The 26,800-nt window shown below is 37.6% G+C and overlaps 1 protein-coding gene and 1 pseudogene across 1 annotated transcript in view; one reads left to right on the forward strand and one right to left on the reverse strand.

Moving 5' to 3' along the window:
• Positions 1 to 26,800, reverse strand: part of LOC140934369 (dnaJ homolog subfamily C member 11-like) — a 52,262-nt gene that overhangs the window by 23,592 nt on the left and 1,870 nt on the right. The window contains exons 3-12 of the mRNA XM_073384008.1: positions 24,842 to 24,884; positions 22,487 to 22,557; positions 22,370 to 22,399; positions 19,929 to 20,000; positions 19,744 to 19,811; positions 19,132 to 19,183; positions 17,959 to 18,081; positions 16,835 to 16,902; positions 15,586 to 15,650; positions 15,150 to 15,274 (exon numbers count right to left, since the gene is read on the reverse strand). Coding sequence (XP_073240109.1) covers positions 15,150 to 15,274; positions 15,586 to 15,650; positions 16,835 to 16,902; positions 17,959 to 18,081; positions 19,132 to 19,183; positions 19,744 to 19,811; positions 19,929 to 20,000; positions 22,370 to 22,399; positions 22,487 to 22,557; positions 24,842 to 24,884 — 717 coding nt within the window. The remainder of the gene's footprint in view (positions 1 to 15,149; positions 15,275 to 15,585; positions 15,651 to 16,834; positions 16,903 to 17,958; positions 18,082 to 19,131; positions 19,184 to 19,743; positions 19,812 to 19,928; positions 20,001 to 22,369; positions 22,400 to 22,486; positions 22,558 to 24,841; positions 24,885 to 26,800) is intronic.
• On the forward strand, positions 14,152 to 14,806 carry LOC140947687 (uncharacterized; annotated as a pseudogene).

The raw sequence follows: 26,800 nt of genomic DNA on the forward strand, positions 1-26,800 counted from the left end.
CAGTCCTCGGACAGATAAAGCCAAAATATCAATGTATGGAAGGATAATGTCAGAATCCCAATGTTTGGACAGATAAGGTCTGAATACCAATGTTTGGATTGATTAGGTAAGAATTTAAAGGTTTTGAAAGATTAGGTTAGAATTCCAATATTTGCAAAGATAAGGTCAGAATTCCAGTGTTTGGACGGATAAGTTCAGAATATCAATGTTAGGACAGATAAGGCCAGAATTCCAATGTTTGGAAGGACCAGGTTAGAATTCCAATGTTTCGACAGTTAAGGCCAGAATTCTAATGGATGGAAAGATAAAATAAGAATTCCATTGTTCCGACAGATAAGGTAAGACTTCCAATGTTTGGAAGGATAAGGTCAAAATGCCAATGTTTGGAAAGAAAAGGTCAGAATTCCAATGTTTGGACAGTTAAGGCCAGAATTCTAATGTTTGGAAAGATAAAATAAGAATTCCATTGTTTGGACAGATAAGGCCAGAATTCCAGTAGTTGGAAGGATAAGGTCAGAATTCCAATGTTTGGAAGGATACGGTCAGAATTCTAATGTTTGGAGGGATAACGAGAGAATTCTAATATTTGGAAAGATAAGGTCGGAATTCCAATGTTTGGACGGATAAGTTCAGAATATCAATGTTAGGACAGATAAGGCCAGAATTCCAATGTTTGGAAGGATAAGGTTAGAATTCCAATGTTTCGACAGTTAAGGCCAGAATTCTAATGGTTGGAAAGATAAAATAAGAATTCCTTTGTTCCGACAGATAAGGTAAGACTTCCAATGTTTGGAAGGATAAGGTCAAAATGCCAATGTTTGGAAAGAAAAGGTCAGAATTCCAACGTTTGGACAGTTAAGGCCAGAATTCTAATGTTTGGAAAGATAAATAAGAATTCCATTGTTTGGACAGATAAGGCCAGAATTCCAGTAGTTGGAAGGATAAGGTCAGAATTCTAATGTTTGGAGGGAGTAACGAGAGAATTCTAATATTTGGAAAGATAAGGTCAGAATTCCAATCTCTGAAGGCATAAGGCCAGAATTCTAATCTTTGGAGAGATAAGGCCAGAGTTCTAATGTTTGGAGGGATAAGGCCAGAATTCTAATGTTTGGAAAGATAACGCTCGAATTGTAATGTTTAGAGGGATAAGGCCAAAATTCAAATGTTTGAAGGGGTAAGGCCAAAATTCTAATGTTTGGAAAGATAAGGCCACAATTCTAATGTTTGGAAGGATAAGGTCAGAATTATAATGTTTGGAAGGATAAGGCGAGAATTAAAAATGTTTGGAAGGATAAGGTCAGAATTCTAATGTTTGGAGGGATAAGGTCAGAATTCTAATGTTTGGAAAGATAAGGTCACAATTCCAGTGTTTTCACAGTTAAGGCCACAATTCCAGATAAGGAGAGAATTCCAATATTTCGAAGGATAAGGTCAGAATTCTAATGTCTAGAAAAGTAAAATCAGAATTCCAATGTTTGGAAAGGCAAGATCAGAATTCCAGTGTTTGCAGAGATAAGGTAAGATTTCAAATGTTTGGAAAGACAAGGTCAGAATTCCAGTGTCTGGAAGGATAAGGCCAAAACCCCACTGTTTGGACGGATATGCTCAGACTTCCAATGTTTGGACAGATAAGGCCAGAATTCCAATGTTTGGAAGGATAAGGCCAGTTTTGTAATGTTTCGAGGGATAAGGCCAGAAGTCTAATGTTTGGTGGGAGAAGGCCAGAACACTAATGTTTGGACCGATAAGACCAGAATTCTAATGTTTGCAAGGATAAGGCCAGAATTCTAATCTTTGGATAGATTAGGCCACAATTCTCATGTTTCGAATGATAAGGCCACAATTCTAATGTCTGGAAGGATAAGGCCAGAATTTTAATGTTTGAAAGGATAAGGCCGAATTCCAATGTTTTGGGGGGATAAGGTCCGAATTCCAATCTTTGAAAAGAAACGGTCAGAATACTAATGTTTGGAAAAATAAGGTCAGAATTCTAATGTTTGCAAGGATAAGGCCAGAATTCCAATGTTTGGAATGATAAGGTCAGAATTCCAATGTTTGGAGGGATAAGGTCAGAATTCCAATGTTTGGAAAGATAAGGTCAGAATTCCAATGTTTGGACGGATAAGATCAGAATTCCACAGTGTGGAAAGAAAAGGACTGAATTCCAATGTTTGGAAGGATAAGGTCAGAATTCTAATGTTTGGACGGATAAGGTCAGAATTTCAATGTCTGGACACATAAGGCCACATTCTTAATGTGTGAAAGGATAAGGTCAGAGTTCCAATGTTTCAAAGGATAAAGGCAGAATTCCAGTGCTTGGAAGGATAAGAAGAGAAATCGAAGCTTTGAACGGATAAGCCCAGAATTCCAATGTTTGGAAACATAAATTCAACATTCCAGTCTTCGGACAGATAAGGCCAAAATATCAATGTATGGAAGGATAATGTCAGAATCCCAATGTTTGGACAGATAAGGTCAGAATACCAATGTTTGGATTGATAAGGTAAAAATTTAAAGGTTTTGAAAGATTAGGTTAGAATTCCAATATTTGCAAAGATAAGGTCAGAATTCCAATGTTTGGACGGATAAGTTCAGAATATCAATGTTAGGACAGAGAAGGCCAGAATTTCAATGTTTGGAAGGATAAGGTTAGAATTCCAATGTTTGGACAGTTAAGGCCAGAATTCTAATGTTGGAAAGATAAAATAAGAATTCCATTGTTTGGACAGATAAGGCCAGAATTCCAGTAGTTGGAAGGATAAGGTCAGAATGCTAATGTTTGGACGGATAAGGTAAAAATTCCAAGGTGCAAAAAGATAAGGTCTGAATTCCAATGTTTGGAAAGGTAAGGTAAGAATTTCAATGTTAGGACAAATAGAGGAAGAATTTCAATCTTTGGAAGGATAAGGTCAGAATTCCAATGTTTGGACAGAGGAGGCAATACTCAGTGTCTCAGTATTTTCTAACAATTCAAGTTTGTTCACTTTTCACGTGTCGAAATCGGGCTCGCCTCTTTTCACTTCTACATTATGAGCATTAACAGACTGACTAACAGAAAGATTCGTGGAAAAAGGAAAAAGGCAAATATCCTGATGAGAAATTTGCTAAAGGATGAAAAACTCTTGGAAAAAAGTACTTACACTAGCGTGAATTTTCTCCGGGTCTTCGGTTTTTATATCTCATTATTCTTCTCTTTATGTCAACTGCTAGCTCAAACTGAATTTTAAACATCACACTTGAATGCGAAAGTACCCGTCAGGGAATTTAGGGGATGCGTTGCTATTGGCAACCGATTTCGTTCAGGTTCACACAATGTTCTTTAAAGTTCATCCCTATTCATCATTTACTCCTTCTAATTAGCACAACTTGGTCACTGGTCCTTTAAGTTTAAGTGTTGCTCCCTTTGCCCACACTTTCACAGTCCTCATCAATCCATCCGCTCCGGGAAACAAGTTTTTGAGTTGTCCCAAGGCCTACTGGTTCCTTGCCATGTTATCATCAGCCACCGGAACAATGTCTCAGACGTGAAGGTTCCCTTTTCCCTGTTGCCACTTTGGTCTCTCCTGCAAAGTTGGTACGTACTCTTTAAGCCAGTGTCTCCAATAGTGATTGGCAAGCAATTGTGCTTGCTGCCACCTTTTTTGCTTAGGTGATCAGCTTCTTCCGGTGTGAGCTTACAGGTATAACCCTTGCCAATGTATTCCTTCATCACCGCACAGTATCTCTGCTTGAAATCCAGGTCTCTAGAGACTCTCCTTTTCAGGCTGCACTTTCTCCACTTTGCTTCACAATGGTTGTTGGGTAACCAGACATCTTCATTACGCCACAACAGACATGTCTCAAAACGTTCGTCAGACAACCTAGTGGTGCTTTGCAAAGTTTCAACTGCGCGCAGATCTTCCATGGACCAGTTATGCGGTGTTGATAGCCTGTTAACTTGTTCGCCCTCTCAACTTCAGGGGGCACCTTGCCTACCAAAGGCTTCTAACTTCCAGAAAGCTTCAACTGATTCACACAGTTTCTTTTTGCAGTTTGAAAAGTTCACACTGATCTCCTTGGAGGTAGGGTGTCCCGCAACCACTCCAGTTACAACTCACCCCAGAGGGTCTCGCAACGTCTTCAGACGGTTGTCAGGTGAGTTAGGCTTTCGGACTTCGAGCACCTCACGAGCATAATCTACATCCTTTCCTATGAGAACGGAGACAGCCTTGACCTGTACCTCGGGAATATCTATATCTTTCAGGTGGGGGTAGCAACTGTTATCAATTTCCTCAGGAAGAGACCTTTCTGGTATACTGAACTTTTCTGACACTAACTCCTCTTCCACCTTGATAATTTCTCCTGTCCCTGTAGCTGACTGCATCTTGAAGCGCACCAACTGGAAATGTTACGTCGTTTTCTCCACAACAGTGTTCACCCACACAAGCTGTAGCAGTCCTTTTAAACCCAGACTGTTCACTTGACTGTTATCTTTCTGATAATAGTTCCTCGAGAAGCATCGTCTAGTAATGCGTAAGTTGTTAGTGAAGAACCACTCGGCGCTATTACTTTAACTTGCACAACGTGCAGTAAAACAGTTCTTGAAGGAGCTTCTGTGATGGTTGCGTACTGTTCCATCGCTCTTGGATTTTGAGGAAATTGCATTCCTTGATCCTTGTACTGGATGTCGGCCTGTGCTGCCTGTATCTCCCTTTGTCTGTCCAGATGGGGATCCTGTGCAGTAATAGCGTCTCTTAGTCGAAACGGATTATGCAACAATCTGTGGTGTCGCCTGTCACTTCCAGAACTGCAAAAGATTCTCGATTCACACCAACCTCGCATATGACCCGATTTCAAACAGACATGCAACAATTTGCTCCGCTTAACTATATCCAACCGAGCTTGAATTTCATCAGATATAAATTGCGGACACTCAGCAAGCTCATGGTCCTTAGAGCAGCGCAAGCATCGCCTAAGGTTGCGTTTCTCAGGGTTCTGATAATTAACGCTTAAGCTTCTGGCTTTGAGGTCTGTATGAAACGCGTTACTGTGCCCTCTTGAATTCGAAGTCGGCCCCTTGATACTCATTCCGTTTTGCCTCTCCGGCTTCTTTTCAGCGGCAAATCACGGATCATTCTTAATTGCTGCCTGACAAACTTTGAAAGATCTGACAGCCATGGGATTCTTCTCTTTTCCCGAATGCTGTATAAACCTTTTCCGCGTTTATTTACTAGATAGTTCGGTAAGAGCGTAACTATTTGTCTCCTTTTCGCCATTGTACTAGCTTCTAGTTCATAATGCCTGGAAAGTTTCTTTGAGGCAGCCTCGCGTTGCTCAGCGAAATTAAGTAAACCAGTAAAGTCATTATTCCGCAGCATCGGCCCCTTTGTCAAACTTTCTCTTCACGTGGCAGGGACAGCGGCTGGCTGACCATAGCGCTCGTGTAACATTCTTAGGACTGAATCGTAAAAACATCCCGAGACTCTCTCGAGTACTTTATATGCTTTGCCGGACAAAAACGTGGGAAGAAATTCTAATTTCTGACTATCATTCAAGATTCCATCCTCCAAATTGTCTCGAAGTCTGTTTCTGAAGGTTGGGTAATCACTTGGGTTTCTTGAGAATTTAATAGGGTGCATTCCCTGAAGCATTGTTAGCTTTAGCAGGATAGCTGAAGTCTAGTTACCCTCAACAATGAGCTTGTCCCTTTGAGCTTCATTCTTAGGCATCTTTCACCCCTCCCCTAGTGGTTCTTTTTTCCCGCCCTGCTCAGGGGTCGTGTTTGGGCTTTTTATTTTTATTGGCACAGCTCGCTCTCCATTTTTCAATCTTTTCTTCATCACTCATTGTCGGTAGAAACTCAAAACCACTTTTACTCCCCAGACCGCGTTGGCTGCTGCTATCGCTCCTATCATCTTCTAAAAGCTGGGCCTCTTTCTCGGCTATTTGCATCGGAAATTTTAGTTCGCATGCTCTTTTCTTCTTTTCAAATTCCAGTTCAATTTTCTTTCTCTCCATCTCAAGTTCAAATTGTCCCAGTTCTTGCTCTTGCTCTGATATTAACTTTTTCATTTCGATATCCCCTCTTAAATCTTTTAATCTTGATCGTTTCAAAGAAGGTGGTGATTTAACTGACTTTCCTTTAGTGCTCGTTTTCTTCATTTGCATTAAACAATCATTAATAATGTGCATTCTTCATACTGAACTACTATTTCTGTGTACCTGTCTTTCACACGATAAAGTTCACCTTCTGGCAAGTTCTTCACGATATAATTCTCATAAATTCCTTTTGAACACTCTCTAAGTCGCCAATTCTCTTATCCGCGACGCACGTATTTGCGTCCCTTATCCACGTGCTCACTCGAAAAGCTTCAACTAATTCACACAGTTTCTTTTTGCAGTTTGTAAAGTTCACACTGATCTCCTTGGAGGTAGGGTGTCCCGCAACCACTCCAGTTACAACTCACCCAGAGGGCCTCGTACCGTCTTCAGATGGTTGTCAGGTGAGCTAGGCTTTTGGACTTCGAACACCTCATGAGCATAATCTACATCCTTTCCTATGAGAACGGAGAAAGCTTGTCCTGAACCTCGGGAATATCTATCTTTCAGGTGGGGATAGCAACTGTTATCAATGTCCTCAGGAAGACACCTTTCTGGTATATTGAACTTTTCTGACACTAGCCCCTCTTCCACTTTGAAAATTTCTCCTGTCCCTGTAGCTGACTGCAACTCTACGCGCACCAACTGGAAATGGTAGCTCGTTTTCTCTACAACAGTGTTCACGCACACAAGCTGTAGCAGTCCTTTTAAACCCAGACTGTTTGTTTGACTGTTATCTTGCTGATAATAGTTCCTCGAGAGGCATTGTCTAGTAATGCGTAAGTTGTTAGTGAAGAACCACTCGGCACTTTTATTTTAACTTGCACAACGCGCAGTAAAACAGTTCTTGAACGAGCTTCTGTGATGGTTGCGTACTGTTCCATTGCTCTTGGATTTTGAGGAAATTGCGTTCCTTGATCCTTGTACTGGATGTCGGCCTGTGCTGCCTGTATCTCCCTTTGTCTGTCCAGATGGGGATCCTGTCACTTCCAGAACTGCAAAAGATTCTCGATTCACACCGACCTCGCATATGACCCGATTTCAAACAGACATGCAACAATTTGTTCCGCTTAACTATATCCAACCGAGCTAGAATTTCATCAGATATAAATTGCTCACACTCAGCAAGCTCATGGTCCTTAGAGCAGCGTAGGCGTCTTGCACCCCTCCCCTAGTGGTTCTTTTTTCCCGCCCTGCTCAGGGTCGTGTTTGGGCTTTTTATTCTTATTGGCACCGCTCAAGTTCGCTCTCTGGCAAGTTCTTCACGATAATTCTCATAAATTCCTTTCGAACACTCTCTAAGTCGCCGACTGTCTTATCCGCGATGCACGCATTTGCGTTCCTCATCCATGAGCCCATTTGACCGAGCAAGCCAGCAAGGGATTTCTATCAATCTTCAAATTCCTTGGCTGATTCTTCCATATTTTCGTCACAGGCAGGACCTTCAGGATCTTTCTCCTGTTCCACTAGTCGAATAATGTTGTCATCATTTCGCTGCTCTTGAAGATTCATTTGATACTCAGTGTCTCAGTATTTTCTAACGATTTAAGTTTATTCACCATTCACGCATCACAATCGGGCTACCTCTTTTCACTTCTAGATTACAAGCATTAACAGAATGATTAACAGGATGATTCGTTGAAAAAGGAAAAACGCCAAATATCCTAATGAGAAATTCGCAACAAGATGAAAAACACGTGGAAAAAACTACTTACACTAGCGTGAATTGTCTCTGGGTCTTCGGTTTCTATATCTCAATTCTTCTCTTCCTGTCAACTGAAAGCTCAAACTGAATTTTAAACATTGTGCTCGAATGCAAAAGTACCCTTCAGGGAATTTAGAGGACGCGTTGCTATCGGCAACAGCTTTAATATATAACAGTCAGAATTCCATTGTTTGGAAGGGAAAAACCAGAATTCCAATGTTTGGAAGGATAAGGCCATAATGCCAATGTTTGGAAAGACAAGATCAGAATTCCAGAGTTTGGACAGATAAGGCCAAAATTCCAGTGTTTGGAAGGATAAGGTCAGAATTCTAATGTTTCGACATATACGGCCAGAATTCCAATATATTTGGAAGGATAAGGTCAGAATTCCAATCTTTGGACGGATAAGATCAAAATTCAAATCGTAGGAGAAATAACGCCGGAATTCCAATGTTTGGAAGGATAAGGTCAGAATTCCAATTTTTGGAAAGATAAGGTCAGAATTCCAATGTCTAGACACATAAGGCCAGAATTCCAATTTTTGGAAAGACAAAAAAATTAATTCCAATGTGTTGATGGATATGATAATGTTTGGAAAGGTAATGTCAGAATTCCAATATTTGCACAGATAGGGTAAGATTTCCTATGTTTGGAAGGATAAGGAGAGAATTCCTATGTTTAGAAAGATAAGGTCAGAATTCCGATGTTTGGATAGGTAAAGCCAGAAGTCCAATGCTTGAAAGAATAAGGTTAGAATTCCAATCTTTGGACGGAAAAGGTCAGAATTCTAATGTTTACAAGGATAAGACCACAAATCCAATCTTTAGAATTCCAATGTTTGGAAGGATAAGGTTAGAACTCCAATGTTTGAACGGATAAGTTCAGAATACTTACTTACTGGACAGATAAGGCCAGAATTCCAGTGGTTGGAAGGATAAGGTCAAAATTTCAATGTTTGGAAAGAAAAGGTCAGAATTCCAAACTTTAGACAGTTAAGGCCAGAATTCTAATGTTTGGAAAGATAAAATGAGAATTCCATGGTTTGGACGGATAAGGCCAGAATTCCAGTGCTTGGGACGATAAGGTCAGAATTCCAATGTTTGGAAAGATAAGGTCAGAACTCCAATGTTTGCACGGATCAGGTACGAAGTCTCCAAGGTGTGCAAAGATAAGGACTGAATTCCAATGTTTGGAAAGATAAAGTAAGATTTCTAATGTTTGGAGGGATAAGGTCAGAATTCCAGTGTTTGGAAAGATAACGTTAGAATTCCAATGTTTGGACAGATAGGGAAAGATTTCATATGTTTGGAAGGATATGGTCAGTATTTCAATGTTTGGACAGATAAGATCAGAATACCAATGTTAGGACAGAGGAGGTAAGATTTCCAATGTCTGGAAGGATAAGGTCAGAATTCCAGTATTTGGTAAGATACGGTGAGAATTCCAGTGTTTGGAAGGATAAGGCCAGAATTCCAATGTTTGGAAAGATAAACTCAGAATTGCAATGTTTGGAAAGATAAAACTAGAATTTGAATGTTTGGGCCGATAATGTTAGAATTCCAATCTTTGGAGAGATAAAGTCAGAATTTAAGTGCTTGGACAGATACGGCCAGAATTCTAATTTTTGGAAGGATAAGGTCAGAATTCCAATGTTTGGACAAATAAGACGAGAATTGCAATGTTTGGAGGGATAAGGCCAGAATTGTAATGTTTAGACGGATACCGTCAGAACTCCAACGTTTGGACAGATAAGCCCAGAATTCCAAGGTCTGGAAGGATAAGATCAAAGTTCCAATGTTTGGAAGGATAAGGTTAGAATTCCAATGTTTGGAAAGATAAGGTCATAATTCCAATGTTTGGACAGATGAAGTAAGATTTCTAAAGTTTGGAAAGATATGGTCAGAATTCCAATGTTTGGACAGATAAAGTAAGATTTCCAATGTTTGGAAGGTTAAGGTCAGAATTCCAGTGTTTTGGAAGATAAGGTTAGAATTCCAATGTTTGGACCGATAGGGTAAGATTTCCAGTGTTTGGAAGGATACGCTCAGAATTTCAATGTTTGGGCGGATAAGATCAGAATACCAATGTTAGGACAGATGAAGCCAGAATTCCTATGTTCAAAAAGATAAGGTTAAAATACCAATGTGTGGAAAGATATGGTCAAAATTCCATTGTATGGACAGAAAAGGTAAGATTTCAAATGTTTGGAAGGAAAACAACAGAATTTCACTGTTTGGAAAGATAAGGTCAGAATTCCAATTTTTGAACAGTAAAGGAGGGAATTCTAATGGTTAGAAATATAAAATGAGAATTCCAATGCTTAGACCGATAACACAAGAATTCCAGTAATTGAAAGGATAAGATAAGAATTCTAATGTTTGGAAAGATAAGGCCAGAATTCCAATATTTGGAAAGATAAGGTCAGAATTCCAAGGTTTGGACGGATAAGATAAGAATTCCGACGTGTGGAAAGATAAGGACTGAATTCCAGTGTTTAGAAATATAAGGTCACAATTCCATTGTTTGGAAGGATAAGGTCAGAATTCCAATGTTTGGACAGATAAGGCCAAAATTCCAGTAATTGGAAAGAGAAAATCAGAATTCCAGTGTTTTGACGGATAAGGTAACAATTCCAGTGTTTTCGCAGATAAGGTAAGATTTCAAATGTATAGCAAATTAAAATCAGAATTCCAATTTTTGGCAAGATAAGGTCAGAATTCTAATGTTGGGACAGATACGGCCAGAATTCCAATGTTTGGATGCACAGGGTCAGAATTCCAATGTTTGGAAAGATAAGGCCACAATTCCAGTGTTTGGAAGGATAAGGCCAAAATCCTAACATTTGGACGGATATGGTCAGAATTCCAGTGTTCAGACAGATAAGATTAGAATTCCAATGTTTCGAAGGATAAGGTCAGAATTTTAAGGTTTGGACAGACAAGGTAATAATTCTAATGTTTGGACAGCTGACGCCAGAATACAAATGTTTGGAAAGATAAAATCAAAATTATAATGTTTGGACAGATAACGCAAGAATTCCAGTATTTGGAAGGATAAGATCAGAATTCCAATGTTTGGAAGGATAAGGTTAGAATACCAATGTTTGGAAAGATAAGGTCAGAATTCCAATGTTTAGACAGATAAGGAAAGATTTCTAGTGTTTGGAAGGATAAGGTTAGAATTCCAGTCTTTGGAAAGACGAGGTTAGAGTTCCAATGTTTGGAAAGATAAGGTCAGAGTTCCAATGTTCAGACGGATAAGATTAGAATTCCAAAGTAAGGGCAGATAAAGCCAGAATTCCAATGTTTGGAAAGATATGGTTCGAAAACCAGTGTGTGGAAAGATAGGTCAGAATTCCAGTGTCTCGACGGATAAGGTAACATTTCCAGCGTTTGGAAGAATAAGGTCAGAACTCCAATTTTTGGAAAGATAAGGTCAGAATTAAGGTTTGGAAACATAAAATCAGAATTCCAATGTTTAGATCGATAAGGCAACAATTCCAGTATTTGGAAGGATAAGGTCACAATCCCAAAGTTTGGACGCTTAAGGTAAGAATTCCAAGGTGTGGAAAGATAAAAACTGAATTTCAATGTTTGGAAATGTAAGGTCAGAATTCCAGTGTTTGGAAGGATAATGTCAGAATTCCAATTTTTGGACGGATAAGATAAGAATTGCAATGTTTGGAACGATAAAATCAGAATTCCAATGTTTGGAAAGATAAGGTCAGAATTCCAATGTTTGCACAGATAAGGTAAGATTTCCAATGTTCGGAAAGATAAGGTCAGAATTCCAGTGTTTGGAAGGATAGGACCAGAATTCCAATGTTTGGAGGGATAAGGTCAGAACTTCATTGTTTGGAAGGATAAGGCCTGAATTTCAATGTTTGGACAGATAGGGGAAGAATTGTTATGTTTGGAGAAATAACGTCAGCATTTCCATCTTTGGGAAGATAACATCAGAATTCCAATGTTTGAAAGGATAAGATCACAATACCATTATTTGGACAGATAATGCCAGAATTGCAGTGTTTGGATAGATAAGGTCAGAATTCTAATGTTTCGAAAGCTAAGGCCAGAATTCTAATGTTTTGACGGATAAGGTCAGATTTCCAATGTTTGGACAGAGAAGTCCAGAACTCCAATGTTTGGATAAAAAAGGTCAGAATTCCAATGTTTGAAAGGATAAAGTCAGAATTACAATGGTTGGACGGAGAATGTCAGAATTCTAATGTTTGGACAGATAAGGGCACAAATCCAATGTCTGCAGAGATAAGGTCAGCATTCCAATATTTGGACAGATAAGGCCAGAATGCCAATGGTTCCAATGTTTGGAAGGATAAGGTCAGAATTAGAATAGTTGGAGGGATAAGGTCAGAATTCCAAAGTTTGGACAATGAAGGCCAGAATTCTAATGATTGGACAGATAAGGTGAGAATTCCAATGTTTGCACAGATAAGGCCAGAATTCCAATGTTTGGACAGATAGGGTCAGAATTCCAAAGTTTCGACAGATAAAGTCAGAATTCCAGTGTTTGGACAGATAAGGTCAGAATTTCAATGTTTGAACAGATAAGGCCAGAATTCCAATGTCTGAATAGATAAGGCTAGAATTCCAATGTTTGGACAGATAAAGCCAGAATTCCAATGTTTCGACAGATAAGGTTAGAATTCCAATGCTTGGACAAATAAGGCCAGAATTACAAAGATTGGACAGACAAGGCCAGAATTCTTATGTCTGGACCGATAAGGCCAGAATGCTAAGGTTTGGAAGGATAAGGCCAAAATTCTAATGTTTGTACTGATAAGGTCAGAATTACAATGTTTGGAGAGATAAGGCCAGAATTCCAATTTTTGGACAGATAAGGTCAGAATTCCAGTCTTTGGACAGATAAGGTCAAAATTTCAATGTTTGGACAGATAAGGTCAGAATTCCAATGATTGGAAGGATAAGGCCAGAATTGCACTGTTTGGACAGATAAAGCCAGAATTCTAATGTTTGGATAGATGAGGCGAGAATGCCAATGTTTGGAAAGATAAGGTCAGAATTTCAATGTTTGGACAGATAAGGTCAGCATTGGAGTGATTGGATGCATGAGGTCAGAATTCCCATGTTTCGGAGAATAAGGCCAGAACACCAGTGTTTCGAAGGAGAATGTCAGAATTCCAATGTTTGGACAGATAAAGCCAGAATTCCAATGTTTGGACAGATAAAGCCAGAATTCCAATGTTTCGACAGATAAGGCTAGAATTCCAATGCTTGGAGAAATAAGGCCAGAATTACAAAGATTGGACAGATAAGGCTAGAATTCTTATGTCTGGACCGATAAGCCCAGAATTCTAAGGTTTGGACTCATAAGGTCAGAATTGGAGTGATTGGATGCATAAGGTCGGAATTCCCATGTTTCGGAGGATAAGGCCAGAATACCAGTGTTTCGAAGGAGAATGTCAGAATTCCAGTGTTTGGACAAATAAGGCCAGAGACGGATAAGGTCACATTTCCAATGTTTGGACGACGAAGGTTAAAATTGCAATGTTTGGAAGGATAAGGTCAGAATTCCAACGTTTGGAAAAATAAGGTCATTATTCAAGTGTTTGGACGCAAAAGGGTAGAATTCAGATGATTTAAAGGATAAGGTCAGAATGGCATTGTTTGGACAGATAAGACTAGAATAACAATGGTTTGACGGATAAGGTCACCATTCCAAAGTTTTGAAGGAAAAGGTCACAATTCGAATGTTTAAACAAGGAAGGTGACAATTCCAATGGTTGAAAGGATAACTCCTGAATTCCGTTGTTTGGAAGGATAAGGTCAGAATTGCAATGTGTGGATGGATAAGGCCATAATTTCAAAGTTTGGACGGACAAGGCCAGTTTTTAATTATTTGGAAGGATAAGGTCAGAATAAAAATGTTTTGACGGATAAAACGCCAGAATTTCAATGTTTGGAAGAATAAGTTCTGAATTTCTACGTTTGAAAGGATAAAGCCAAGATAAGAAGGATAAGGTCAAAGTGTCAAGTTATAAAATGATCAGAACAGAATCTTGGGAAGGATGAAATCAGAATTGCCATGTTTTGAAGAAAAAAGTCTTAATTCCAATGGTGGAAGGATTAGGTTAGAATACCAATGTTTGGAAGTGTGAGGTCAGTCAAATGTTTGGAAAAATTTTATGCAGAATTTTTAAAACTATTGTTTTGAAGAAAGACATTCAGAATGCAAATGTTTGGAAGGATTTTATTTAGATTTAAATTTTTTGTATAAATAATAATCAGAATTTAGATATTTGGAAGAAATTTAAATATTTTTCAAGTCTACTCTTACACTATCAGAATTATGTTGACAATTGTCACAAACAGGGTTTACTGAGAACTATGCTGGATCGAGCATATCGTTTATCTTCTTGTTGGTCACACTTAACGGACGAATGTAACCGATTGAAGACAGCATTCCCGCGTTTAAAGTACCCAAAACACCTCGTTAACTCTAACATCAAAAGTTTCGTTGACTCAAAGGTTTTTGACCAGTAGCAACCTTTATCACCAGCTAAAGAGACAGATGACACGGATTCGAGTGGTTTTACCATTTAAAGACCAAATCTCAGCAGATATTGTGAAAGAAGAACTCAAGGATCTGAGCCTAAAAGTAAACACCACCATCCAGCCTGTGTTTGCCAGCCGAAAAATTGAATAAGAACTGAATGTGAAAGAAGCAAAGCCACCGATCGTAAATGAACAGTGTGTAGTTTATAACTTCCAATGTGACCTGTGTGATGTAGGCTATGTAGGTTACACACGTAGCCATTTACACAATCGTGTAAAAGGACATAAACAACAGACCTCCGCCATTGCCAAACCCTACAAGAACGTGCACGGGACGATCCCTCAGGGCCTGCTGAAACGTTTCGAAGCGCTTAAGAAACGCAGGAACAAATTTGACTCTTTAGTGTACAAAATGCTTTTTATAAGAACCTTAAAGCCAAATCTCAAGGTGCAATCAGACTCTGTTCGTGCAAAAGTATTTTCATAATCTTTGCGCCCTGTTATGTTAATTTTCGCGCCACATCGCTTAAAATGCTGTAATTTGCATAATCAAAACCATTTTTCCTTGATAATGGAGACATGACTATTCTGAAACGTTGGATTTTATCGTTCGTTTTTACCGTTTTATGTCTTAAGGACGATATTGGAAATTTTAATTCTTGGAAGCATGACAGAAATTTGAAATGCAAATGTTTGGAAGGACGCCATTTTCAATTCTTACACGGTAAGTTCGAAATGATGAAACATGACCACAAAAAAATTTCTGGAGTGATGCCATTCGAAATTCAAATGTTTTAAGTTACATGTAGCTTATTATTCTATGTCATTACCTGAATGGTAAACTGCATTCGACTTTGTTCTGTTTCCCTAACCACTGTTGTGTTCATCGAAGAGCGAACACCGCCCTTGTAAGTTAAATATCCAACTGTGTGTTTGTCGAGTTGTCGAGCAAGCACTGTGTGAGGTGACAAGAAAAAATATTGTTAGTATCCAAAACTAACTGAATGAAATTGCAGCAAGTTCCAACACTTGTCGCTTAATAATTAAATGACAAAATAATAATAATTTTTTTTATTGTTGGTAATTAGTTTAAATTATTTTTAAATTTTTATAATTTTCTTTTTTTTTTTGTTACTGAGGATAACAAAAAATACCGATTACATGAGAAAAATGAGCCAAGAACTAGTTGTAGCTTGATTTCTAGATTTCCCCCAACAAATACTATTAAATTTCATGTAATTATTATTTTAATAGATTTTCACTTACTGCCATTCATTCCTACAGACATGCCTTTTCCATGACTTCCAATCGCAATTCCACCAATGCAATAACTAAGAGCAAGGAAAGGATTGGTTACACAATAAACTGCACAGTGGTTACATTTGTATAGACAGTGATCTTGTTACCTCCGCGTGCTGTGTCACTGGTGCATAAAAATAATTCATTGGCATGTGTCCTGTAGAACTCAAAGATTGATCAATGGATCTGAAGAAGATTTTGTAGAATATCCTGTTCAAGTGACTTCTGTGGCTGTTGTTTAACAATGCATATTTATTTTATTCTTGTTTGTGCTTAAATAGAAGGACTATATTTTAATTTCAGTATACTGTATGTTTTACAGTATGTACGAATTACATAACAGCCCAAGCAATTTCAATTTAGCACTCGTTGTTTTTAACTGGTTCTTATTGGCTCTGGACTGGGACTCATGATTTTTCACAAGATGAGTCCCAAGACCCACCTTAACTGTTTGTGACCAAATCACTGTGGTAATATTATAAATCAAGTGATGGAGGGGCTGGTTATTTCACGCTGTTTGCTATCTTTTAATAAAGCGAAAATGTGTCTTTGCATCAAATGCTACAAATGGCAAGGATTTGTATGGATTGAAAGTTGAAAGAAGTTAGCCTAACTTTTTCAAGTGTTTATACTTGGTCTACAAACATCTCCTTAAAACAATGTTTGTGGTTAATGCCCCAGACGAAATTTGTTTCAATTTGTCTTCATAACTTTACCGGAGCATAAATTAATTTTTGTGTATGGGTGAAGGCACTAAGTCATGACAAAACATTATACGCTTCTGGGAAACTGCCCACCTACCCTCCCCTCTTAACAAGCCAACATTTTGCCCTAAGTGAGAAATTAGTGTTTCTGCTGGCTTAGGGGAGGGGTAGGTGGGCAGTTTCCCAGAAACATATAATGATCCGTAATGACTTACAGTGTAAGCACAGAATTGACCTAAGGGGGTGTTTACATGACAACGGGGTGACTTTCGCCCTGGAGCGAGTTCACTCTGGTTCTCTCTCATGGCTCTATATCTGTTTACATGATACCACCACAAAATGTCATGCTGGTGCGAGTCACCCCGGGGTGAGTTCACCCCAGTTGTTGTACCAAATCAAAAAGTCATCCTGGTGTGAAACTCGCGCTGGTGTGAGTTTTCTCAAGTAAACACCCCCTAAAACAGCAATATCCTTATGAAACAAACTGTTTACAGTAAAGATAAAAAGACCACCTTCTCTGTGTAAGGTTTGAGAATGCTCGCAGGGTAAGTGTGGGACCATTTCCAGCTTCAAACGTTGCCTGGAATGAAATCAATATTACGAAAATGTCAGAGAAACTTAACTATTTCAAATGCATCAACAACAAAGTTGGCTTTGGCACAGCAGCAAGAATAATAAATAAAGGCAGTTAAATCTTAAATACCACATCAACCAAAAATACATCGTACCAACCTTGGCTTTTCAAACTTATGCAAGTAATGTTACTTGATCTTTTTATTCTGAAAGTGACATACATGTATGCAATACACATGTACATGTAGTTCTACGTGTAACTTGAGCACGTGGATGAAATCCTATGATGTGACTATTCAAATAAAAACATAAAATGCCTTTACCAGCTTTTATGTCAGAAGTAATACTACCTAGTTTTTCATTATCTTGTATGATGCACAATTTGATATTTTTTGTGATGTGTTGATATAATCATAGTAAATTTTGAGAGAAAGAGAGAGCACAGTCGAGTAATTTAAAATAGATTTTGAGAGAAATGTGCCTAAGGACTTTGTTCTCGGATTCGTTCTCGGTAAGCCCTGATTTCAAATCCTTGGCCACGCTGGTAAAATAGCCAGCTGGTTCACCGCCTTCCAGATGGGATTTTTAACCATGTTATTTTCCATCTGAATATATTAATAATTGTTTCATTATCCCTGAAAAGCCCCATAAGGGAAAAGGATAGTTATGTATTTATTATTATTATCATTATTATTAGGACTTTAAGATTCAATGACACGACGGCAACAAGAATGTTGCTTAAAAAGTCAGTTAGTGTTCTTTCAGTCTTAATCGCGATAATTCCTACCCACTTACATTGTCAAATGTACACAAACCCTCCTGAAGTCTAATTCCATAGGACCATATGCAAGTTCAGAAAAAGAAATAAAATTTCGTCGTCGCTTGTTTGACATTTTCACATTGTAGTCTTCCAAAACTGGTAAAGAAAAATATACAAAAAATGTATGCACTTGCAAAGTTTTAGTTTTGGTTATTAAACCCATTGTTTTTTAGACATTCTCATTGCCGTGGCGTCATGGGAGCTTAAAGTCCCTCTTATCGGAATCAAGCAGTGCAGACTTACTTCTCCCCATGCTTTATGTGATAGTATTCTTCTCTCTGTCAATGACACACTGCCAGTGCCATTTCCATTTTTGATCTTCAGAGAACCAGCAAGAGTGAGTGTGTCTGTACGAGTCAAAGGGGCCTTGAGAAAGAAACGACATTGATCACTTCAAAGAAATAGTAATGAAACACATACATAATTATGCATACTATGATTTTAGCGTTCAAGTTTCAAGTCCGCGTTGTTTACCTAAGAATCGAGTGTCCATTTCCAGGACTAACCCCAGTCACCAAAGAATTGTCAAAAGTAAATTCAGGGGCCAATTTAATACCACTTTGAGCAGTGTAATTTACAAGTGTAGCTGTTGTTTTCAAACTCCAAAACAATTGTAGTTACACTATGATATGTTTGAACCCTGCAATCATCTCAAAAGTGAGTGGAGCATGATCATCCAGGTGAACATGACTGTCCTGAATAGGGCTGTTGTTGTTGGCTACAATTGTAAATTATACTTACAAACAATTTATTAAAATTGACCCCACGTTAACCCTTTAAGTCCCAATAGTGACCAACAGCAATTTTCTCCTAACAATATCCATACATTGTCATGAGATGAGGTTATCAGAATTAATTAAATGATCACCTAAGAGAAAATACTTTGATCTTTTATCAAATTCTCTCAAGTCATTCTTTAAGGAAATGTATAGAGATCAGTTTGGAGAATTTGTATGTGGATATTGGGGCTTAAAGGGTTAAAATGGTTTCAAACTAGATTGATTCTATGTTTCTTTTGTTTCCTAATCCTAACTATAATTATTCAGAATCATGAATGTAAACTATGGGTAGGAGGAAATGAAAATAAAGTACCGGGTAACAATAAAGACAAATTTGTTTTTTTCCTGTCTCTTGTGCCCCTAAATTTTCCATGAAAATTTGCCGGAGATGAACAACAGTATTAATTTCATATTGAGTATTCAGTGTAATATACTCTTAAAGATCAAAGAAATGACATTAAAATGTGAAACTTTGTGAGGAAATCAGTCACTTCAGCTTGTTGTTCCAACTGAGTTTTAAACGTTACATCAAAGATGAAATCTGTTGTGAAGACAGCAATAAATATTGTCTCCTTCTTAAATAACATTTTTAAATTTTTAAATTTTATAAATTTCAATTTATGCAACAAGAACTTACTTCAATGGACTGAGAGATGGACATTGAGTTCACCTCAATGTTTGGTAAGAACCTGAAAGACAATCATGACTAGACTTCATCACAAAGAAAATTAAAAAATGCAACTGACAGTCACAAGAACATGCCTATATATTGCAAAATACTCAAATAAGAGCCTGGGGTGCTTATTTAGTTGTTTTTTTTTTAGCCCAGAGGGGTGAGGGAAACTAATTTGATCGAACTGCACTGTCTTCAACTCTAATGAACAAGAAGTGCAAGATCATACAGTAGCAAAGTTTGGTGTGTCTGGTAGATAAACCGATAAAATTAATTTGCAAAATCTACATGTCATCAATAAGTTATGCTGCCATCCTCAAGCACTACTAAAGAGATGCATGTTTAACACCCAACAGTGTGATTTTTTCAAATGGGTCATTCTCTTGTGACTGTATCAGTACTGTGTATAGAGAGGTGGGGTGGAGAGTATTTATACAAAGGGCATACATAAGATTATAGCAAGGAGGTGCTAATTCAAAGGTGAGAACTTATTTGAAACTGGCACTATTTCAGGCATTTACACTGATGTCTCTTAAGCTTCAAAGCTTCTGATGAAAGATCAGCCAAAAATCTCACCTCCCTTCAAAGGAATCTTCATAATTATCAAACAAGTTTGTAGCATCCACTCCAACAGAAATACTGCCCTGCAAACAGATCAAAAAAGTTTCAAAAATTAATACAGCTTATGTTGAACAACAATAGAGATCAAAGCAGAAGCAATTTAACATAAACAAAATCACTTTCAAAAAGACTCCATTCACCGTTGGATTTGTAAGTTGCTGTAAGCGGCGTTCTTCTTTTTCTCTTTGGAGACGCTCATATTCTTCACGGATCTGTAAAAAAACACCCAGTGAAAAAAGTTGCCATTACTACTTACGTGTACAGTAAATAGACCACTATTTATCTACAATATTGAGCTTGTCAACACAGTTAACGCAAACACAGTATACTGTATTTCCGAGAATACATGTAAGCACCTTGGTGCTTATTTTAAATTCCAGCTAAACGGAGAGGTGTTTATTGGAAGACGGGTACTTAATCTAGGGGCCCTATTTAAGTTATTATTCTGTTGGTAATAAAATGTCCCATTATACAATGTACATGTTACAGGTCAAATTTGAGTCTAGGTTATTTTTTATTTAACCTAGGTTAAATTTTAACAACCTGGGGCCAGTTGCTAAAAGCCTGGTTAGTGCTAACCGTTGGTTAAGAGGTATCAAAATGTATAGGTTTCCATGGTATTTAACACTGGTTAGCACTAACCATGCTTCGAACAACCCGGGCCAGGGTTATTTATTACATACTGTTATATAGTTATGCAATAAGCCATATTACCAGTAATAAGCCATATTACCAGTACATTGATATGTTTGAACTAAATCTAAGGTAACGCTAGCCACTCAGATAAGCACTGACCATACTGATTGGCACACCAGCAATGTTAATTAATTCGTGGCCTGTTTGCAAGCTGATGAAAAAGATATCTCTTTGGAGTAATCAAAAACATTATTTGTAGTGGTACATTTGTTTAAGCAATCGGTGGAATAAATATGGAAATTATTCCATGGCTTGTATCTACTTTAGTGTAATATTATTTTCAACACGGAGAATTTTGCCAATAAGGTCATTAGGGTGAAGAGAGGAAGTCTTCTCAACGTTATCAATTTTTATTGCTACTATATCATCCACTATAAACAGGGGTGGTTTTCCTCTTGCTGTTTTCATTTTTGCATTATAATGCTCTTGATTTTCATTTACACTGTTTTCGACTTTTTTGCTTTGCTCTGAACTCAACTCTTCCATTTTTGCATTGAATTTTTCCCTGCTGCAGAGTCTACTGTTTTTGCTTGATAGTTGCAATATCTTTCCTAGACATTGACTTAAACAAATCTTCTTCTTGGCCTAGCCAGAGTTTGCCTTGATAGTAGAAATCATCAGAAATAAACAATGTTGTTTTATTATCTTTTCCCTTGCTTGATGTTTTTAAGGCATCTAGTTTCTCGTAAAATACTGTTTTATCTGTATATGTGGCCATTTTGAAATCAATGTTTCAGAACTTAAATCTGTGCACATGTACAAATAAATTAAAACTTTGGCTGTGGGGAGTCTGGAACCAGTAAGTAATAATAATGCAAAATACTCCCTCCACTGCAACGATTGCTTGCTTGGTCAGGTGGAGATAATAGTGGACTTCTGTGCCAAAGGCTGTGAGTTCAGTTCTTGGTAAGTGTAAACTTTATTCTCTAATCGTGTGTGATATGTGGCAAGGGGGTGTAAATACATGTGCAAATCGTGGCAGGGGAGGGTAAGGGGAAATAAGAAGTGGTAAGGAGATGTACACACAAATTGTAGGAGGGGAGGGTGGTGTTGATGTGAGAAGTTAACTTTACAATTGCATTTAATTCTTTTTAAGAACCCCCTAAAAAGCCACGCCCCAATTTTTCAGCTACACCCCCAAAAATAAAAAGCCCTTTTTCAGACAGTTGAAAAATAGCCTAGGTTGTTAAAATCTAACCTAGACTCAGATTTGATCTGTCACATGCATTTTATTATAGCAATGTGATAAATTCACATATCACAGTATTCTTTGCTCTAAATCACATCTGTTCTATTAAAATCGCATCATTTATGTTCTAAATCACATCACAAAATGGGATGTAAAAGTCTGTTTATTTCTGCTTTTCCACAAACCGGCTACTTGATCAATAAAAATATTTGTACTGACTGAATTCTGTGGTTTCAAAGTGACTATAAATGGTAATTGAACTTCATGTCATGCAATTTTGGTCTAATATCATACTTGTGGTCGCGCTGCATGGTCGTCTGATCAGTCGTATGATTTCAGAACAAATTGCACTCCACTCAGTTCAATTACCATTATTTACACACATACATATGTATACGTATGTGTTGGTATAAAATTGAATGGTTTAAAGCTTTAAAATATATAAATATAATCATAGAGCGCCTTTATGGAAAAACTTTTAAAGTGACACCTTTCACAGCACATGATGTACTAAACCCTCTTGGATGGGAAGCTGAGTCATCAATGGCTTAACCATAGAATTGTGTCACTTGTTTAGACTAGGAATCTTTAGAAACGACAACAACTGACTAAAATCTGCATCTGCTCATTTCATTGTGTGTTTATAGTAGCAGAATGTGGGACAGGTCAGTCTATTATTAATGTAATCTTACTTACTTCAGCAGGTGTTCTTTGTCTTTCAATAATCTGAAAAGAGAGTAAAATTGGCTTATTTTAGTCTTTCTTTTTTCAAGAGGCACAATGTCTGTCTCTGAACCATTCAATCAATCTTACCTCCCAACCTGCATCCAGTCCCTTCTGTCCATACACATCATAAATACTTCTTGTTTCAGGATTACTTAGGACTAAAAACCCACAAAAAACGATAGGGTTAAAATCAGATGTGTACAGATCTTGCACATGTATTTCTTGTCTTTTCAGACAATCATAACAGCACTCCAAGCTGTGACCACTTTGGTCACTATGGAGGGTACAGTGTAAGAAAATTTGGCAACAAAACTTGCAGTGAAAGTTGCCAATTTTGCAACCTGTGTTTGGCAGTCGTGTGCCAAGGTGTACTAAGTTCTTTTATCAGTTAGTGTTAAAGATCTTTCTCAAGTTAAATTGTTTTCTTTCCCCTCAATGCAGCGGTCAGCGGACAAGATGGCTGCTTATTTCTTCGCTCTTGAGGAAATTGTAGTGAATTTGAGTCTAGTGTTCTGTAGCGTTCTTGTGTCCCTGACCTAAACATTTAAATATCTTTTCTTTTAACTGGCTGCCTGGCATTTTTAACTCTTAGGTTATTTCGGGTATCATCGTCTGTACTATTGTTATAAATTTTTGTTTCTTGTATATTATGGGGTGAAATAAAGTGTTGTTGTTGTTGTTGTTAAAACCAGGGCCAGGTTGTTCAAAGCTGGGTTAAGATGACCCAGGGTTAGTGCAAAATTTTAATTCAGGTATGGAAGCTTAAAAAACAAATTCAATTTAATTCTTTTTTTCTACAATTTGATGATTGGCTACTCTAAAAAAATTAGAGAAAATTCTCTGAGAAAATGCTTTTGATGAAAAAGAAAAGAGTCACGAGTTAAAATTTACCCCTGGGTTCAAGGCTGCTGCCTAAAGGGCGCCTGGTCGTCAGAGGTGCCTACAATTTGTCACAGGTAACCAAATTTTCAAACAAGGAACCCGAACGGGCACCTACAACTCATGATTCTCAGTCAAACTTCTGGTGAACAAACGGAAAAATTCCCTGTGCATTCTGCACTTTTGAAACAATATCATTTATTCAGCATTATCTACGCCTCTGTATTTTTTGCTGTACCTTTTGTGGTAACTTTTGAAAGGCTTGCAAAAATATTTCAGTCTTAAAAATTATTCACGGCAGCTATTAAGATCATTTTAATTTTTACACTGTTGTGAGTGACGCACATAAATACCTACCTTCACAAATATGAGAAACAGTTTTGATAGTTCAAAAAATAGACTTGATACAAAAATACTGAGTCAATTTTCCACAGTTTAAGATAAGAAACCTTTCATTGGTCTTTTTTTTATCAACTAAAAACTAAAACTTAACTTCACTTAAATTGTGTACACGCAAGTACAATTGGTTGGTTCTTTCACTGTAAGTGCAAATGGTTATTGTTATTTTTCTCAAGAAATAAACTGTTTCTCGAAATCCTTTCGAGTGGTGAATATAAAAATGCTGGTTTCTTAAAACTCGAGCCTCAATTTTCGCGTTTCAAACCCCAGTTCGTTCAAGTCTCTGAGTATTCGTCCGTTTTTGTCCAGTCACGCAATACTCCTTTATAGCACAATTGTGTGACGAGAGAAAAATGGCTGCAAGGGAGACTTAGGTTTCGAGAAGCGTGAATCAAGTTTTGAGGATCTGGTCAAGACTGTCAACTTAAGATATAGACACTATCAACAGGGTCATTCTGGTGAAATAATTAAAACTAGCTTTAGATACCCTGGCTCCACTGTTCTCAAAATACAATAAGTAAAAAAACCTCTAGAACAGAAAAAAGGAGATTAGCCCTTGAATTTTCAGCTGACCCTTTACTATGCTATTTGTGCGCGTAGTTGGATAAATGAAAAATTTGAAGCTTTTCGATCAACTGATTAGTGCACCAGTCGGGCTCCTAGAAATGTGGTTCAGGCTCCTCACAAAACATTTTCTTAGGCAGCAGCCTTGTGAGTTAGCACTAATCACCCTTCGCACAACTGGGCCCAGGCTGTAATCGAGGACACACTTGAGTATTAGGGGATAAAACACCCGAAAGTGAAGTAACAGCAATCAATTATGGTCAACAGTAAAACCTTTCCTGTAATATTGCACCAAGCATGTTTTTATTATCTATTAATATTTTTTTAATGGCAACCAATATTTTACATGTATGCCTGGTAACCATTTTATAATTTCAGGTCACCAAAAGGTGACTTTGCAAAAAAAATTTTTTCACCCCTTAAATGTGGTGTTTATTCAATGTGGTGCTTATCTGAGGGTTGCATTTATTTATAAGTTGGAAATAATTTTTTCTTTTAAGTTGCCATTATAGCTAACACAAACATTTGATTGCATCGGCAAAGTCCTTATTGATGGGCGGCGGAAATGCATACAGTGACTGTAGTAAATGTATACCATACCTTCATAAGCCTTTTGAATTTTACTGAATAACTCTACAGCAACCTATCAAAACAAGTGCAAAGAAACTGTTATGCTATCAATTTTATGAAATGGCAATTATTGGCCATTATGAGGAAAAACAGGGTTACTTGCAAGATTTTTAAATGTAATCTTAATCTTACTGCTAAGTTACAAAGTCTACAGTGAAACAATCTGTCATGCAACCACCCAGACGTCATGAAACTCTGGTGATGTTAACCTATTCAAACAAACAAAAAACAACAACAAATTTTATTGAAAATCGGAAAATAACTAATTACATTACTTTCCCACCCGCAAATAGCTTATGAACTAATCGAGGCGGGGGGAGCTGAACACAATTTACAAAACAAGATTTATATATAGATGGACTAAATAACAGTGAAGACACTACAATACAGTAAATAGAATTTAAACTAACATAAAACAAGGCATGTACATAACGATTACGAAGAGAGGCTAACCTAAAGTATTAAATAACTTAATAAGACGGGAGACTTCGACATAATCATCTTCTGACCGCAAAAAATTTAGTAATAATTCCTTTATTTTTTTACGAAAGGACGAACGTTTAAGTATTTTAATCGAATACGGAATAGAGTTCCAAATTTGGGCACCGATTCTCGTGAAAAAGGCATACATTTTATCGGTTCTAGAGAACTTAACATAAAACGAGTCGCTAGAGACAGATCTTGTTCTGTAGTTATGAATCTGACTTGTTTTAACGAACTGATTGAGAATACTAACTGGTGCTATCTGTCTGTTGATATCATACAATAAATAGCTACAATCTCTGAAAAATATGCTAGACAGGGGAAGGCAATTTGATTTGAGAAAGAAGGGTACGGCGTGTTCCTTAGACTTACTGAAGTAAATGAGACGTAAGGCCCGTTTTTGTAGAGTTACGATCTTTCTTTGAAATGTCAAGGCACAATTTCCCCAACCACAAATACCATAAGTCAAGTAAGGGACAATTAATGAGTTGTAAACTGAAAGTAAAACACGACGCGGGACATAATGTCGAATTTTAGCTATAATTCCTATCGACTTGCTGATTTTGTGACAGATAGATTCGATGTGGTATTTCCATGAAAGATTTGAATCAATCATTAAGCCAAGATATTTTACATAATCTTTCATTTCAAGGTTTGCGTAGGTGTTAGTCACGGAGTCAAAAATTCTAATCCTAGGTATGAAGGGCATATTCTTTTGCCGGGGATGAAAGATTACAAAATTTGATTTTTTTATGTTCAAGGACAGTTTGTTGGCCTTTAGCCATTCGTTGACGTTGCCAAGCTCGCGATTAACAAGTGTTTCGAGTTCCTTTAGGTTGTTATTTGCAAGTATTATACTAGTATCGTCAGCAAATAGATAAAAGGCAAATAACGAAGAGGACTTGTAAATATCATTGATGTACAGTAGGAATAAGAGTGGTCCGAGGACTGAGCCTTGTGGCACGCCGCACAAGGTCGTTTCAGCCTCAGACACAACATTATTAACTTCCGTAGTTTGCTTCCGATCAGTCAGGTATGATCTGAACCAGGAGTTGATTACACCTCTAATACCATAATTTTCAAGTTTAGCTAACAAAATTTCATGGTTAACAGTATCAAAAGCCTTTTTGAGATCGATGAAGACACCGCACGAAAATTTACCGTTGTCCATGTTTTGGAGAATTTTGTTAACAATATCACGTACAGCATGCTGAGTACTGTGCTTACTGCGAAAACCGTATTGCTGATCATAGAGAATGTTGCAATCTTTGACAAACTTGGTAACTCTGGAGTACATAAGTTTTTCAAAAATCCTGTTATAAATCGAGAGCAGAGAAATAGGTCGGTAGTTTTCGGGCAGCGTGTCATCTTCGTCCTTAAATATCGGGATAATCTTAGCACACTTTAGTTTAGATGGAAAAATCCCTGAGCAAATAGACTGATTAA

This window comes from Porites lutea, chromosome 1 (assembly GCF_958299795.1).
Source record: "Porites lutea chromosome 1, jaPorLute2.1, whole genome shotgun sequence".
In the NCBI taxonomy this organism is placed as follows: domain Eukaryota; kingdom Metazoa; phylum Cnidaria; class Anthozoa; order Scleractinia; family Poritidae; genus Porites; species Porites lutea.